We start from the raw sequence: 19,385 nt of genomic DNA on the forward strand, positions 1-19,385 counted from the left end.
TTAGGGTTTTGTCATATTAAAGGATTAAGTCTTACTCACTAAAAGTGAATATCAATCTAATTATAATATTATCCTTAATGACGCCAAAAGATAATTACAACACATATTATTTTCGCCATAAAATTACGATAATGTATAATATAATGGTGGATATCATTTTTATATCCATCTATATCAATCTTAATTTCATTGGACGACAATAAATAACGAATAAATATTTTATAAGAATTGTTATTTTATGTTTAAATACAAAACTAGATATGTTAAGATTTAATTTTTAAAAGCTTTTATAAAACTAATGTAGCTTTTTGTTTATTTTTTTTTTATAATTTGCAAGTAGGTATGAGGTGTTTAAATTGAAAATGCTATGCATTTTTAGGCACAATATAATTTTCAATGTTCTATTATTTTAAATACCTATAAAATAAAAATTTATACATAAAAAGAATTTTATACCTATTATAATTTTTGTTTTTTAAGCTATTAGCTTAATTCTCTTCCCTTTCCTCTCCCAACTTCTTCCATCAATTTTATCAAATTTCCGATAACGGTTTTACTAATACGATGAAAATTTAATAATACGTACATTATGCAATAATAACGACGATAATTATTATGATCGGTACGATTTTCAAGTAAAACGTTTGAACACCATCGAAAGGGACTTTTCAATATTTATCTGACTCTATGGAACATCGATTGCACGATAATATTATAACTGTCGATTTTCGGAAATCGTCCTCACATTGATTTGGCGAATAATAACACGTCGACAAACACGTCGTTGGCACGAACTCAGATAAGTGTCGGACAAACGATTTTTCAACGGTGGATTTTGCAGCCCCGCTTATTCTTTCCATTAGCTATATGGGATCACAGGAGCACTCTAGTCATTAATTTATTTCGCCGGGCCCTGCTGCCTTTATCGGTCAACTCGAGATGTGCTTAGATATTATATATATATATATATAGCTTCTTACTGGCCGCATATTCTGTGTATACGCCGTGAGCTTTTCTTGTCCGTTACCACAATTAGTCCCCGGAACGTCTACGTGAGAATATAATAGATCATTCCGCGTAGAGGTACGTATCTATGGTTTTTTGGCAAACCGCACAACCCCAGAAGGCACTTCTTATCTTCGCGTCCGTAAAAAGGTAGATCAAAAGTATAATATTATTATCATTATTGTATAGGTATAGTATAATGACGCTGACCTTTTATACCCCATGGTTGTACTCGTTTCGAGATATACTGATATAAGCATCACCATAAGAAGTGTATGCCGATCGACTTTGGATTTCAGTTCCAAAATATTATTATATGACAGACTCATTTCAATGTATACGTTTCGAACCTGACCGATTAAATAACATACGTGTTTATAATATTATTAAGTTTACAATAATTTCGTGTGTACATAATATAATCGTTTTCTTGAGTACTTTGCCTGAGCCGATGTTAAATAATAGATCTGCGAAAAAAAAGTCCTGTATATGAAATAGACAAGTTAAAATGTAAATTAAAGTAATTGTACAATAAACAGTGAGTTTGGAGACAATACATTGTGTATGTATATATTACTTTTCTTTTTCTAATTTTAAATATTACTGTAAATGCATTATGTATTATGTACATCGAAGATAAATAATAAAATATTTAGATTTATATTTAGTGTAGTTATAATAGAAGTAATGATTGAAAATATTATTTTTAAATTATTAAATATAACATACGATATGTTATCCATAGTACATACATGAGTATTTGGACTTCAATCAAAACGTGTATGAAGTTGTAAGGTTCATGTAGTGGACACGTACTAGGTCCGCTTTACGATATGAAAGCAATTATTTTATACTCGCTTTATTTAATTTTTTTAAAATTTACATCGTCAAGATTTTTTTTATTTAAACCATCAGAAAAATGTTTGGTATGACGATCGATTATCTTTAACAATACATTACAAACGTGTACATAAATACTTATGGTAAGTGTATACAAAACACGTTTCGCTATATACTTTTAATAGAGAAGTTTTGGCATCAGTCTTAAGCATTTAAGATGCATTATCACTTGATAGTTGTCAAATAATTAGATTGCTGCTGAATTGATATTTCGATCTAGTTTTATATGGTATTTGTAGGTAAGCTTAGTTATCTCGTCTTAGAAGATAATTATCATAAAATCTGGGTGGATAATTTGTTTCTATCGTATTAGTATGATACAAAAAATGATGAAAATCAATGTTTTGACAACGTTGGATAGTCTCAATGTTGGACTTGCTAGCACAACCTAATGCTATTGGTCCATAATGGTTTTATTATCAATACGTACAATAGATATTTGTTTGTAAAACTTTAATTCAGAATGTCTTTCAACCAGCCGATAAAGTTTTCTAATTTTATACTTAATTTACAGTTTCTGCTATCGATCACGATGATTTCAGTTGAGTTGTAAGACAAGGTTCATACCTATAAATTTTACGACATAGTTTTCCTCTGTGGGAAGATCTATCGATCCAATAGTATTAAATTTTAGACTTTTTTACGTAAAATGTAATAATTTGCACCAATTTGTCATTGTTAATTTGATTTTCTAATATTTTGCCTAATTGGAAATATTATTGATCGCCCCTTGTAGTCGATTAATCATAGTTTGTTGGTTTTCATCAGTTTCTAATATTGCTATGCCATTTGTAAATATAGCTGTCATTGAATAATTATTATTAGTGGAAATATCAGATTTTTAGAGTAAGTAAAAAGTAGGTCTGAGGACACCTTGTTCCACACCAGCTGATATGTTTTCTAGTCAGTAATTACTTCTTTCTACATAACCTTGAACTAACGTTCACACAGGTATATGATTTAATGAATGTACATTACGTTTGTGGTATCTTATCATGTAGCTTAATAAATATTCCTTTGTGCTAGACTTTATTAAAAGCTTGTAAAACCTTAAGAAATACTCTACGATAATACATTTTTATTCTAGTGATTTACTTATTAGTTATTACATTTGAAACATGATGGACCTGATCAATGATTGAGAATCAATTCCGAAATCCAAACTGGAATTCAGGAACAAATTTTCTAATTTCTATAACGGTTTTAATCGCTTTGATAGTAGTTTTTCAAATAACTTTGATAAGCTCAAAATAAGAGACATCAGTCTGTATGAAGTTGCTTTTTGGGCGGTTAACATTAATTAATCAGTATGATAACTTGAGCTCGTTTCCATTGTTTAAGAACGTATATTCTGTGCATAGAACGGCATTGTAGATGTGATTTAAATGAATCATAACATTTGTATAAAACTTTTTCAGTATTTTCGGGTTTATTTGATCTTAACAAGGTGCCTTTTTTGGTTGGTATTCATGTATTTTGTGATTTAAATAGGAATGAGGTTTTTACTCTTTTTGTGTATTTCATTTAATGCTTGCAACTTTACTGTACTATATTAAGTTCAGAAGCTTGCTGTATTGATACTATTTGGCTGAAAAAAATGTTCCAGATGACTTGTATACATTTCAGTTTAATCTTAAGCGCTATGCCCATGATCCGCTTTCTTTACGAATTTTCGGTACATAAACTCTAGGCTTTTCTATTCGTATTGTAGCTTGTAATAATGGATAATTTGTCATTCATTGCAGAAAGATCACTTAAATAAAATCACATAGATAAGGTAAAATTTATCGGAGATGAATGTAATACATTTATTATTGTTATTTGTTCAATATACTGTACTACATAGTTATATTTTAATGTAAAGAAAAAATGTTGTTGTATGAACATAGATAACACTAAAAGAGACAAATAGATATTAATTTTATTAAAAAGTAAAATTATACTATATGGATGTATTGTGTATACTTATTATTAAAAAAAAAATGAAAAAAACATTCTTCAAGTAACTTATTTTGTTTATAAACTTAGACTTTTCAGCCATTTTAAAATTTTATTTTACATTCATATTATTCTTTATGTATTTCGATAGAAATAAAAATAAAAAAAATATTAAATTTTAATAAAACAATTAAATAACTTGTTTGTTGTATTGTTGCAACTGTGAAGTAAAATGCTCTTAATTGATAGTCTTCGTATAATATGTTGAACATTTGAGTTAATAATAAGTAATAATATAATATAAACAGTTTTTTAAATACTAAAACATTAAATATTTTGATTATATTTAAAAGAAAATATTGTTAAAAAAAATGTTGATATGTGCAGTATAAATGTTTAGAATTTTTAGTTGTTTTCAAAACGATCTTTTAAACTATTATTTTGGAATTTGGTTTTAGCGTAATGTAATTCTATCGTAAATCTATATTAAATTATATTATAACAGATATGTTGGATGTGATGTTGGTTTCGCGTGTAAAATAGAAATTGAGTGAGTTTAAATACAACTATATGTAATAATAAAGACATAATATTATTAACTGTCTACTAGGCCTGGATAATAATTGCTGTATTTTTTGAGTACATGTAACGGTGTATATAAAATGTATCAAACGATAAGATCTTCATGATAAGTAATTACTGTGATATCAATATTATCTATGATTTTTGTTAAACCAAAATGTATAAGAACATTTTTCTTTTCCTTTTGTTTAATAAAAATATTTGAAAATTCCCTGATGGTATGGATTAATAAAATATTTCTTAAAATCTTTAAAAACACATTATTTTAAATCAAATTTCATTACATATTTTTTTTCACGTTTCAAAAATATGAAATAATGTTATATTATATACTCGTTTAATAATACGTGAATTTTAAAAATGTGTTTTAAACTAAAAAATTCGGAGTTAAGGTCTAAAAAACCTGTTTAATGCTATTTAAAAAATAAAGATTTTCATGTGTGGGACCAGGTGCTTATTGCACATTTGATTTGTTAATTCGTCTCTGGTGGGTCATATTTTATTTTAAAGAAATTACATTTTTTAAAATTCAACGTAATATAGATATTTAAGCCTATATCCTATTATTTTAATATGTATTAATAATGTTTTAGTCAATAATCTTCTAATGATATTATACAGTATATAAATATTAGGGTATAAAATATAATTCAAGTTTCTATACTAATTATATATAAGTAGGTATATTTTTATGTAGGTTTAATTAAGAAAATAAAGATTATACTTCTTTTAAATTTTTTTAAAAGTTTAAATCTGCATTGAAAATGCATTATTAATAATTTTAATGTGTTTAAGTTTTTAAAAATTTAACGATAAGACTTTGAAAATCAAAAATCATAATGATTGATAAAAATAATATAATATTTTATTGTATTATTCAGTTAATTTTCTAACACTATATTTAATATTAGTATTTAGGTATCTATTTTTAAAATGTCTTAAATAAGTTCTTTATAAACTATCACAATTATAAAATTACTTTTTTAAACTAAAACTTTGAAATAACTATCCTTATTGAATTCGTAACTTAATTATTTTTTAAGTTAAAATAGAGATGTTTTATAAATTTAAAAATATAGTATACTCGATATATAAATTAAATATTTTCTTGTTTGGAGTTAATTAACAACTATAACGATTGTACAAATATTTAATAAATCTTTGGAACTCAAATGTTAAATACATTATTCATAATTCAATATAAAATTTGTTTGGTTTTCTGTTGAATATTAATTTATAAGAATTTGAAATATCAATGCTGCTATATTATAAGTATAAGTATGCAGATCGAAATTCATGCTATTATATGAAAATAACCAATAATAAATGTAATTGTTTTAAGCAAACTTTATATCCATAATACAATTTAAAAGTAAATGTTTATGAACAAAATAAAGAGTTTTATCATTTAATAGGCACTATCAATTAGTTTTAAACAAAATTAAATTTTATTTATTAATAAAATAATAATTAATATAATATATTTAATAATTTGTTTGATAATTAATTATTATGGTTTAATTAAGTAATATTTTTTATATATATTTTAACGTTCGATTAATATTTATTTTAATATATTACAGTCATTGGATATTCATATATTTTTTTTTTTTTTTTTTATTGAACTTAAGCCCGGCAACTAGTGCTATTAGCTGTTTGTAGGGGTTATGAACTATGGTTAGGAGTAAGGTTGGTACGGTAGGTTGTATTTTACGGTTGTTACAGTTGATAGCAAACACGTGTATGTGTGGCAAGATTTTTAACCATTATGATCCTAAGTGGTTACCCATTCGGGAGCTAGTAGCTGTGGCCGTTACTTACTCTCAGTCGCATTCCGCGACTGGTAGCAGCCAACGCGCCACGCCAAGCCACATATTCATATTATAATAATATATATTATGTATTATAAATTTTTCTTTATTTTTAAATATAATTTTAATTTTTTATACAATTAATTGTTTAGTAATGTATGATGTTAAAAAGAAAAAAATATGTTTATGATGTTAAAAAAAATGATTTATCAGTTGAAAATTAACAATACTATTATATTATAATACAAGTACATTAAGCGTGGAATAATATGGGTCATATCTGTATTTTTAAAATGTATCAACCAATCGGACAAAGCATTTTAGTATAGTAATTTTCTAAATAAACTGTACTATATAATGTTATTTAGTTTTCGTTACAATTTTATGTAAAATAGATATTTACTATTCAGTAAACTCATTGAAGTTTTATGGAAACGATTATAGTATTCTGGTTACGATCACTCTTTAGAAAGTTTGTCGGATTGTGCATCGCATGAATTGTTGTTGAGACACGTCATATTTATTCAGAACATGTCTTTGTCGTGTATGTTTTAAACGAAATTAGGTATTACCAGAATTCAAATTTAAAATTTAAAAAAGTAGAAATTAATGTAATTTTTTTTTCTTTATAGGTGACGTTGTCATGGTATGCGAGTTGAAATGATATTTTGATTTCTTTGCACTGATCAATAGTTTTTGGTTAATGGTATTTCAATTTTCTCGCAATTGTCAAAAATAATTGTTTTCAATTTAAGGAGGCGTGTGCTTTGTTAATAAACTACACCACGTGTTCTATAATAATAATTGTACGCACATGAATAGTAGTTTCGTTTAACATACAATATTTCGATAATAAATCATTACAACGTTGTTTATGATTAATTGCGTACATGTGTTTTTAGTAAAATTTAATATATTCATACGTTTTACTTACACACAGTATCATAGTATGTATAGATCATAATGTAAAATCATATGGTTTCTGCTAACAACATCGCTGTCAAGATTTACGTTGATAGTCTATTTGATAAATTATTTATATCTTGAGGGTATAGAAAAATGAATGGTAACAGAAAAAAAGTGGTTAACGAGTTAATCAAAATACTTAAAGTTTTTAGTAAGAATATTCAAAAAGTGCTTTAATATTAATTTAAAATATATATTATGTATTTACAATTTTAGTGCCTATGATTGAATACTAATATTATGATATAATACAATTCTTAAATTTAATGTAAAAATACATTCTATATAATCCTTAATCATAACATAATAAGGATTCAATATCGACCTTTTTAAAGGAGTTCAATGTAAACAGTTATCTTTGGTATATGCGTGTGTTTTCCTTTAATTATATAAAAGAGTTTTAAGAACTCAACCGCTTGTATAATATGACATCAATTTGTGTTCAAGGAGTAATATTTTTCACTAAAAACCATGTTTATATTGTACAACAACTATATTACCGATAGGTAACAAAACTCGATCAGGAATCAAGGAATCTAAAAATATACTTAAACTTGCTATTAATCTTACTCAAGGTAAACATCACAATTCTCTTTGGTGACCATCTAAAATTTAAGCTTTAGATGATTATTTTAGAGTAAGATAAGATTGTAATAGTAGTATGAAGTTTTTTAATAAATTATAGAAATTAACGAGTTCAAACGTGTTTTCGGCTTTTATATCACTTAATTTTATTTAAATACTTAGATATTACAGATATTATATTACATTATTTATTGTTTTATTGGTACAATGGAAAAGATATGGATTTGTTTTGGTCAATTATATGGTAGGTATCGCTGCGAATAATGCAAGATTAGGTATTAAAACATTTTATTTGAATATTGATTATTAGTGTACATTGTTCTTACACCGACTATAAGCATATTATTGTAATCAGTTGTATAGAATATATTATTTTAAAATTTACAGTGCGTGAAATAGACAGTGATAGAAACATTGGTTTCATTTTAAGACATAGGAACATAACAAATTACTATCATAAATTATTTCTTATGTAAATTATTATGAATTATTTCTCTATAATAAAAGCTATAATATTCATTGTTTAAGTTTTTACAAACACGTAAATTTACGATTTGAATCTTATTCTTAACACGTTATTTATTAATTTTTTTCTTCTTTGAAATAAATTATTTTTACGTAATACACATTTTAAATAAAATATTGAATTTCATATTTGTAAAATAATAATAAATATCCCAGTAATACGTCATTATAAAATCCTATACATTTTTTTATCAACTGTTCAACCATTTTGTTCAAATAAATTTAATAAATTGTTTTTATATGATAAATATAATAGATAAATCAAACTTATAAAAACTTTATATAACATATTTAAAGTATATATGAATTTTAAAAAATAATAGAACTAAAATATTTTGAAAATTATTTTATGTCTAGAAAATGCTATTAAAAATATTCTGTGAAAATGTTCAGTTTTGACTGTTATTCATTCATAATCTACAGCAAAAAAAAATAAATATATATTCTTCCAAAAACCGTGTTACATGACATATACTATGCATTGTATAACAATCATTATTGTTTATTTACTTTGAGTAGTCCTTGTGTATACTTTAGGATTATAATTAAAGTTCTTCTATGCATATATATATATATTGTATATTATGAATTTATGTTCATAAAATCCTTAATAATATATTTGAATATGTACCCTATGTGTAGGGACCCAGTAGAATATTATTTAAATAGGAATGTATACCAAAACAATTATATAAATAAAATATTGTTCAGATAATACTATTCTTCAGATACAATGCAGTAAATATATTGATGTTTTTTTTAATTAAAAAAAAAGAGAATAATTTACAATCGTTATAACAAATGACTAGCTAGTTTTCCTTTTATTCTTTTGTTATGTTTATAATATAAACATATTAACATAAATATTATCTAAAAATATTTGGTTTTTAGATCCAGTAAGAATGAATGAGTGATTTCTTTTAACTATTGTATTATATGTTTGTAAGGAAAATCAATATATATTTTCCAGCTACTATATAAATTTATCTTTTATCAATAATTTATTGAAACATATATTGGTAATTATATTATTTTCACGAAACATGATTAATAAATATTAAATCTTAAAAATATTTTTAAATTTCGTACTCATCATATTGTTTGTTAAATGATTCTAATTCCAACGTTGTTTTTTTTGTTTTGTTTTGTTTTTCGTTAAACATATTTTGAGACAATGTAAAAGATAAAATACATAAAGTGATCTACATAGTTAAGAATGAGCTGCTTGATGCTTTAAAAAAACCAATTAAAATATATCATACATAAATATTCAATACGTTACATTAAACATTTCTGAAGAGATATTATTAGGTTTTAGATATTTTGTTTTTTTTCACCCAATTAAGAACAAATTAATTTAAATAATAATTTTTAGTAAACAAAAACTGCTAAAATATAATAGGTATTTCAATATTATACCATTAACTGAGTGTTATATTTATGTAGGTATATAACTAATAAATAGTATACGTTTTAACTTTTAAATGAGACAAACATCAACGATAAATCTTAGTAAAAAATCTTAATGGTATACATATACAACAGTATCTAATTCCTATAATAATAAAAGTTTTTTTTTTTTATTTATTTATTTTCTTTTTTTTTAGAAAATATAAAACATAATTTATTTTAGGTTCTAAAGCTATAATTTGTTTTTAGTTGAATCAATAATTTATCAATACGATTAATTTAATAATTCCTTCAATTAAAAATGAGATAAATTTAAATTTATTTCAATAAATTAATAGTTTTGTTCCTTAACTAAAAAAAAAAAGGTATCTTGTATATTTGTTATAGTTTCAAACGCAAATAAAATATAATTTACTACTATACATAATACTAGGTAAAAATATATTTAAACTATGTATTATGTAACCCCATAATGTTTTTTTTACCCTAATCTCACATATACTTATTGTGCTTAATTGTATAGATTGTATATTTCTTGTAAAAATATATAAAAAAAAAAAAAAATTATGTATTAAATGACGTATTTATGATATTTTTTATACTGCATACAGTATTTTTAAATAAATAATCCCAAATTTCTAATAAAGTTTCAATAAAAATTACATAAATACCAAGTCATTAATTAATCGAAAAAAATGCAAAGAAATTCAAAAAACAAATTTGGTATAATATCGTTTTTTTAAATCGGCGCGTTTAAGTTACACAATTTAATAAAACAGCAATATCGTAAAGCAACTTCTACCTTCCATCTCAATGCTGAATTTGAAACCATACACAATTGTTTATTATATAAATTCAACTAATACAATTCAAATATAAATTACATATAATTTAATCGTTCAAGATTTGTGTGATGAAAAAAATTTTTATAAGCTTAGGTAAATAATATTATATGTACTCAAAACCTGTATTAGTTGATGCAAAAATGTCTTGGTAATATAATTTGTTAATCAGTTTTTGACAATTAACATGTAAAGATAGAACTAAATAAAAGTCGATTTCTTTAGAAATGTTAAAAATTCCAATATTATGAGGTTAGTGAAATGGACCTACTTAATACATATGTTATATAAATGGATTGCTTATTTATTACTCACTAACGCAAAATTTTACTTGTTTCTATTTTCTATAACACGGCGTAAAGTTATGATAACAGATGGTCTTTTGTATATAGTAAGATCGATTATTATTAGAATGAGTCTCAGAGTAACTAAACAGAAAAGTTAAGTAATTTGTTACTATTTTAGATGGTATACACTGCGTGATTTGACTTTTCAAAGTATCGATAAAGAAGAATTGTATGGTTTTCGACAAGAAATAATAATTAAAAAAAAAAAAAAAACATTAAATAAATAAATAATTATTATTTTTGAGTTTTAAAGAAAATAATTTTACAAGTATTTTTAGTATAATTTCCAAGGAAATTATAACCTTAAAGATAGTATGATAGTATTTTTTTCTTTTAATAAATAAGTTATTAATCAATAATATTTTTTTTTATACTTAAAATTTGTTATTTAAGAATTACTCAAGTTAGATATGCATAAAACTAAAAAAATATTTTTCGATTCAAATATTTAGTTATGTTCAATGGTTTTGTTAAGATGTATTTAATTAATTTTATCATATATTTAGATAATTATATAAGAAATGAAATCATCAGTGTTCTAAAGTTGAATTTCGCATCACAGAACAAACTTTAAAAAAAAAAAAACAAAAACCTAATTAATATTATTTTTGGGAACACAAGTTATGGCTATATATATATATATAAAACAGGGGAAAAATATAATTAAAATATTTTTCTTGGTCTTGGTCATAAAACATTTTAAATTTTAGAATGAATAATTAGATTTAGGCTTTTATATTTTATTTTTGAAAAACGTGACTTTTGTGACTATATTTATCACGAAGAAATTAGAATAAAAGTGTTAAAATACAAAAAGTTAATATCAATGTTATTCTTTATAAATAAAGGTTTGTTTAAATTTTATTTGAGAAAAAAAATTAAAATTACAATATGCTTAATATAATATGTTTGCATAAATATAATTTGCTTATGTGTGTAAAAAATAAAGTTTGTTTGGTGCAATTTTTGTATTACCATGAATTGCATGACATGAAACAACTTAAATAAACTTATAAATAAAATAATAGAGATTATAATGGATCTATAAGAAAAAAATCCTATACTTTTATTTATATATATACAAATTAAATTTAGTACGAAATTAAAAGTTTTATAAAAATGCTCCGATTGTTTTTTACAGATTTTCTGTTTCAAGAAAACTGTTTCTGCAGTATTTTAAATTATGACAGTGGATAACAATATGTTCATTTGTAGTTTGTTAAGTGTTTGTTAGCACGATGAAGGCTGAGTCTAAGTCATCGCCCATCAAGTATCTATGTGTCACGTGAGATTTTAATGTGATTAATTTTAAACTTATTTAGTGTTATTCTTTCCTTACGGGTTTAAACTTATGTGTTTTAGTGAAAGTTCAAAAGTGTTTTATTTATCTTAACTTGTTTTCCATAAAACTGTGTCATATATATTCCATATTACATGGGCGTTCCCAGAGGGGCAAGATAGGGCATTTCCCCCCTAGAATTTTAAATTTGTTACGTAACTGTAATTATTTAATGTAACAATGACGAAACATAATAATGTTCTATAAATCCCTTGTTTAGGTTACTAAATAAATATAAAAATAGTATTTATGATACATAATTAATAATAATTATTATTTTTATTTATAAATTATTATTTATAATTAGAGAGACATCAAAATATTTAGAATTAATTTTATTTTTCGGTTGCTTAACAATACGTATGATCCATGAAAAATGATATAATTTGATTTTGGTTCATCCCGGTCTCTACTTAATACAAATATATGAATACACACCGTAGGTACATTCTATTATACAAATTTAGGCATAAATCACGAAAAAAAGAATAACATTCATTATTACATAGATGAAAATTTAGCATAGATATATTTATTATAGAGCTCATTTTAATTAATAAGAAAAAAAATCATGACATATAAAAAATTACACCTCTAAAGTGTGGTAATATTATTGTTCAAAACGGAGAATTAAACTACATAAATAAAATAAAACAGTCAATACTTCCATAGCCCCCTCCCGTAGATAGTTCTAGAACAGTGATGCCCAACCTTTTTTGTTCGGCGTGCCACTTTGGTTAATAATTATCTTCGAGCGGGCCACTAAATATAAAAGTACGAATAATCCCAATCTTAATCTAATAATATAATTTTGTGATACATATGTGTACAAAATATATGGTGTATATCTTATCTTTTATTGATTGAAAAGATTATGGATTGAGGTATACATTGTAGATACATACGACGATCAGTCTACTCTTTTAAGTGCATAGGTAATAGCGATCGTAAAATTTTTATTTAAAAATGTCCGACAGAAAAAAGCGTAAATATAATGACGATTGCCGAATTTTTTTATTTTTACAATTACAAAATAAATTTATAAATATAATTTTACTTTTTTTTTGAATATTTTGTTTAAAACGTTTAAACATTTATTTTGATTTTATTATTATTATTATTACTTTTATAAAATAAATAAATATAATTTTACTTTTTTTAGAATATTTTGTTTTATTTAAAAATTTGTGACGGGCCACACAGAATACTTTCGCGGGCCACATGTGGCCCGCGGGCCGCGGGTTGGGCACCACTGTTCTAGAAGACAAGCAACCATACTAAATTGTCTCAAAATAGGACATATATTAGTGACATATCAATATCAAATGACTGAAGAAGAGCCACCCAAATATCCTACCTGTTGTGTTAAAATTACAGTGAAGCATATCCTCACCAAATACCGCAATTTCTATAGTGACTGCGAAGACATACTACCTATCTATACGAAATCCTCAAACCGGAGCCAAAGTCAACACAAAATCTATTAATATTCTTAAAAAATCCAATCTGTTTAAATATGTACCGTAAAGTCAGACCAATAACCACAGCCACCGCAAAGTCTTTAATTAATAAAAAAATATCATAAAATTGTGTAAAAAAAAAAAAAAAAGAAGCAAAATCAAAAATATTTTTATGATGATATTCAACATTTATATTATAATTTAAAATAATTTCAATCGATAACTTATACAAAAATAACTAAAATTTAATTATTTTTTATTTAAAAGTTGATTAAAATATTGTTCAATTTAAACTTAAAATTCAAAATTATTATTTATTGGTAAGTAATTTTGTTACCGTTTCACAGCCACACATAACGACCAGAATAATATGTACACATGGAACTCATCAAGAATAAACGATCCTTGCACACATGTAGCTTTTAAAAGTTAACTTCAAATTTAAAAATATAAAATTTAAAATCATTATTTTAAATTGAAAAAAATAAAAAATATCTAACTGCATATCAGAAAATGATAAAATCGATATTGAGGACAATAAAATTATCATAACATTTAAAAACCAATATATTATTTTTTATTGAAATTACTAATTAGTAAAAACTGATATCAATAAATAAAATAAAAAATAAAATCGAAAAATGTCTATCCGATTTCTAATCTTGATTTACGGCGTTGGAGGTATAAAAATGTTAAATACATACCTGCGACGAACGACAAACAGCAAACGACGTGGAAACACAAGATCCATAGCGCCTGACGGTGCACCGTACAGTGCACTCTTTCCATCCCTCAATTTCAGTTTTGTTTCGGCCCCGTCATTGTCCTGTAACAAAACAATTCACCCCGTCAAACAAATCGTGGAATGATCACATTGTATTTCACTATAGTTGGGAGCCGCCATCGCCACGGTGGTCGGAGAAAAATAACATCATTGTTGTAGATAAAATGTTATATTGCGATTCGTGTGTTGACGTGTTGTGTATATACTTAACTGTTGTTTTATTATATAGATATCAGCGCTAGCATATCTGTGGCTACTAAACGCACATACTATGATAGTAAAATATATTAAACTATAATTATAAAAAACACCAAATGAGGTGTTGTTGTTTCTATAAATTCAATAGGTTTCTTTTGTATACATCGAAATTTGGAAACACCAGATTTCAGAAGCAAACAAGATTTTGACCGTAAACAGTAATACTTAAAAACGTGATAGGGAAAAAATGAACAATATTTTGAAATAAAAATTTTTATGTTCATCATTTTTCTAGAGTAAATGACTGTTTTTATTATTTTTTATTGTATTATTATTTTATGTTGAAAATAATTATAATACTTTTATTTTTGTTGGTAATTTATGTACAGGCACGATTATCTGGAGTTTTATATTTTTAGCAAATCGATAAAATTTATGTTTTCAAAGTATAACACATAATATTAATATCTAAAATTTAGATAATACGATACGAGTAGTTATAATATTGTATTTGTTTAACTTCACAACAAAAGAATTATAACAGGAAAACAATCTAACGCATAGTGTACAATATACATTTTGGATTTGTTGATTTGGTTATGATAGTTACATAAACATATTACACAGTGTAAATTATTATTTATTTTTAAGTAGCATCAACAAAAATAAACAGTTGTTATAACTAACCAGTGTAACACATCACATTGTGAAATCTATAAAACAATTATTGTTTGTAGCAAAAACACACTTTCGTACTTCCAATTAATAAAACTAAAGACTCATTAATCATGGAAACGTCATTAATTTTTCATTATAAAAATGTAGATGTAGATAAAAAAAAAAAATGTTGCTTAGCTTGTTAATAAATTAATTTATGTACCTATTACCTATACAATGTACGTATGACTTTTATAAACTACAATGACACATAGTACAATCTGCTATAAAAATAAAAATTTAAAAAAAAAACTACGCTTTATTTTAGTAAAAAAATTAAGATTATTTTTTGGAAATTATAGCGTTTCTATTAACAAAGAAACTTAATTCTCTTCTTTTGGAAGACGGAAGCATAATTTTATGGTAAATTTTAGATAATGTAACAGCCTCTTAAATTTCAATAAAACGAAAAGAAATCAAAAACTCACTGCCAGTACTTTTTATTATGTCCTTATGGTTCATTTTATAATTATTATAATAGTTATTGTCCTACGTGGATAGATAAATACGATTCTCTGGTTTCAAATGCGACTATGGTTTATTATAAAGGTAGACTAATTTGGTTTGTAAAAATACGATAATTGCAAAATACGCATATTCAGATAAGATAACTTTGATATAATTGAAATCGCATACAATGGAACATCACACCAATGGTATTTTTCCGATAGTCATGGTTTTAACCACCAATACTTTGGTAACAACTAACAACCACAAAAAGGTTTATCTGTAAGTATAGTCACTCGAGACCGTGAGAAATTCAGGGCAAATGCCTTGACCACATACAGACAATTGATACAATAATATTATACTTTTTGGTCGTTTCAAATGAAAACTAACAATTTTTTTTTTTTCAAATCGTTATTAAAATGATTTCTTTTTTTTGAAAATATTTACACAGCTAAATCAAAATTCTATTGGAGTCTAACTTCTTTATATGGATGTATTCTTATAAAAAATTTTATAAAATTAAAGAAAAAAAATGGAGTCTAGTATGCTTGTTTAATAAAATTAGCATGTAGAACGTAGATTGTAACATTATAAAAACATGTATTAATGTACACTCAAAAGTGGTTAATTTAAAATTTTTTTTTAATCAATTTGATACACATAAAAATTAAACAAATTTAACATGGGTATACAATATGGTAGTTTTATAACCCACATTGATATATTTTAATACCATCGTATAATATTAATAACGTCAATATATTGTGATCAAGCTCCGTTAATAAAATTGTCGTAGTCGCATATCTAAATAAGAAGTATTATTAAAACACATTAGAATAATTGTAATGTGTTTATGTATTTATACTATTGTATTAAAACTATTACAACAGATTCTAGTTATATTATACGTTATTACGACAAACAATTCAGATTCATGTGTAATAAGTATATTTATGAAATTATTAATACGTATTATTTAAAGAATTTAATATTTGTGTTTAGTTCCGAGCCTCCGAATAAAACTAATTATAATAATACCCGTAATTTATTGCTTCAAGATTTTAATATCGTAACCTAATACGGGTTGAATCTAAATACAGCCACAATCGCATACGTAAAATGTTTCGAGAAGTTTATACCCAAAAGTTGAGCACTAAAAGTAGTCTTCCGAGTAGAGAAATGTAAACTGATTAAAACTGGTACCTAGGTAAAAGTACTTAAAAATTTTACCTCTGTCAGTTTATGATAAAATTAGACTTTGAATTTGACTTCAATAACACTGGAATATTAAACAAATTACAATTACTTTTTGTATAGTATGCTTTATTTATTTACTTATTTTTTTGTCTTTGAAATGAGAAGTCGTTAATGGAAATTTGCACTTGAATAAATTGTTATTTATTTTTGTACTAGCGTACATTTTGTTTTATAGAAACTTAAGATATTTCGTTATCTATTTTTAATAATTATGTTTTGATAGCAATTATTTATTACTTAAAAAGTTTAGAAAAAATGAAAAAAAATGAAATTGACTAAGTTTTGTTTAAGCTATTATAATACATAAAAAAAGTCTATATAAATTAAACTATTCAAGAAATATTTATATAATTTTAATTAGGCATACACATTTGCATTCATTTAAAAATAGATTTTACAGAAATCATGAGTTTTGTTTTAAAAAAACCGAGGAATTAACATTTCAGTAAACAGTGTGTATAGTTTATCTTTAAATAGATCACCGAAATAAGTGTATTAAATATTATTGAAATGCATTAATAAATCATTGCATACAGTTTATACATTTTTTACAATTCTATCAAAATGTGTATTTGTATCTAAACAAATAATTGTGCTTACGTATTTTCAATATTTTTAAATAATTATAAGAACAACTTCTTTAAAAATATCTTATATTGGATTTTTTAATAAAATAATAATACAAATCAGTTATTTGCAAAATAATGTTGAAATAAACAAAAATTTAATAATTTTATTGTTTGCAAGACATAAGAGTTCATTAAATTTGTAATAGGTATGACATAATCCACTATAAAGTTAAGTGACGTTAAGTTATTGTTTATTTTAATAGGAGGTGATAGTGGCAGTAAAGGGAATTTATCAATTTAGTGAAGCTTAGAATTTAACATTTTATATCTAATGGTAGAGTTTTAAATTATTTTTTAAACTTAAAAACATAAATTTATTTTTAAGTCAAAGAAACAAGTTTTTTGTTTAAAAATACTGCTTTGGGTTTGAGAATTATTAAAATAACACCATCTCAACTCTTGTTAAACAAACAATGTATCATAATAATACATACAGCAAATGTGTAAGGAAATATATTATTATCTGTATCATTACAACAGTGTAATAAATTTTCAGATATTTGGTAGATAAACGAAGCATCGTACTCCACTAGCTTATGCTTTCACTTTATTATTTGTCAGTATTTTGATTGCAGTTGTGTCACACCAACTATAAAAAATCGTTCAGATTTGACATATAGTGATTTTGAATCATTTTCAAATACTTTTGAATTACCAGGAAATATTGGAGAAATTTATAGGGATCAGACGAAGCATTATAAGGTTCCATACGAGTTTTAGGGGAAAAAAAAAGATAAAACAAGAGTTCTTTATGGAATCAACGTACAACTTATCTCACGTTTTCAAAAATGTAATATATTGAAGTCAATTCCATTATAAAATATAAAAATATTTTTTACCACTTATAATACATTTTTTTTATAAATAAATATTTATACAGTTTCGTTTTAACACATTTTTTTTTTTTTTTTTTTGAGAATCTTGTGTAAATATAAGTTAGCCATAGGAAAATCCAAATGATTATAATAATTTTAGAAAGTACTTTTAAATTTCAAAGGTTTTATGTTTTTAATTTATTTTTTATCACAAATATTAGAGGCAGAAATGAATATATTTGTTTATTGTATATAATTTATCATTAAGTTCATCTTAATTTATTGTAATTATTTTATAATTAAAATGAACGTTTTAATTATTCAAAAAGAGATTTTGCTTTGTTAATATCATAGACCAAACTTGAAACGTATTAAATAATAAATATTCGGAAGTTTTAAATCACTTTAGGTTTATTGCTAGTTAGAAATACAGTAAGCTATTGAGTGTAGTGGAATACTTATCATTTTTTTTTGCATTATCGAATAATATGTGGCTGATTTCAACTTTCATATTAAACTGTTGATTTTTCATGGATGTAAGACTATAAAATAGTTATTTTAATGCAAAAATATCATCAAAGGTTCCACAAATGAATATTAATCTAATCACTCATTCCAAAGTCACACATGCACTAGATTATTTTCCACTCTACTTATTCCTAATTATTCAAAACTTCTTCTAAGAGAATCTCTCGCAAACAGCCTATCCTATTTACCACTCGTCATAATATAAATAAGGTTGTGTATAAACAATGCTCCGCACTTCTTACCGAACCATCGCTATGTGTTCGTGTTATATTATGTAGGTTAATGAACCATTGTGAT

General features: G+C 24.3%; 1 protein-coding gene across 1 annotated transcript in view; it reads right to left on the reverse strand.

The window, feature by feature from the left end:
* The window catches only part of LOC112595241 (cell adhesion molecule 3-like), a 259,369-nt gene that overhangs the window by 107,904 nt on the left and 132,080 nt on the right, over positions 1–19,385 (reverse strand). The window contains exon 3 of the mRNA XM_025340378.1: positions 14,415–14,536. Within this exon, the coding sequence (XP_025196163.1) occupies positions 14,415–14,499 (85 nt within the window). The 5' untranslated portion in view covers positions 14,500–14,536. The remainder of the gene's footprint in view (positions 1–14,414; positions 14,537–19,385) is intronic.

Source organism: Melanaphis sacchari, unplaced genomic scaffold, assembly GCF_002803265.2.
Source record: "Melanaphis sacchari strain LSU unplaced genomic scaffold, SCAv2.0 Contig261_pilon_pilon, whole genome shotgun sequence".
NCBI lineage: Eukaryota > Metazoa > Arthropoda > Insecta > Hemiptera > Aphididae > Melanaphis > Melanaphis sacchari.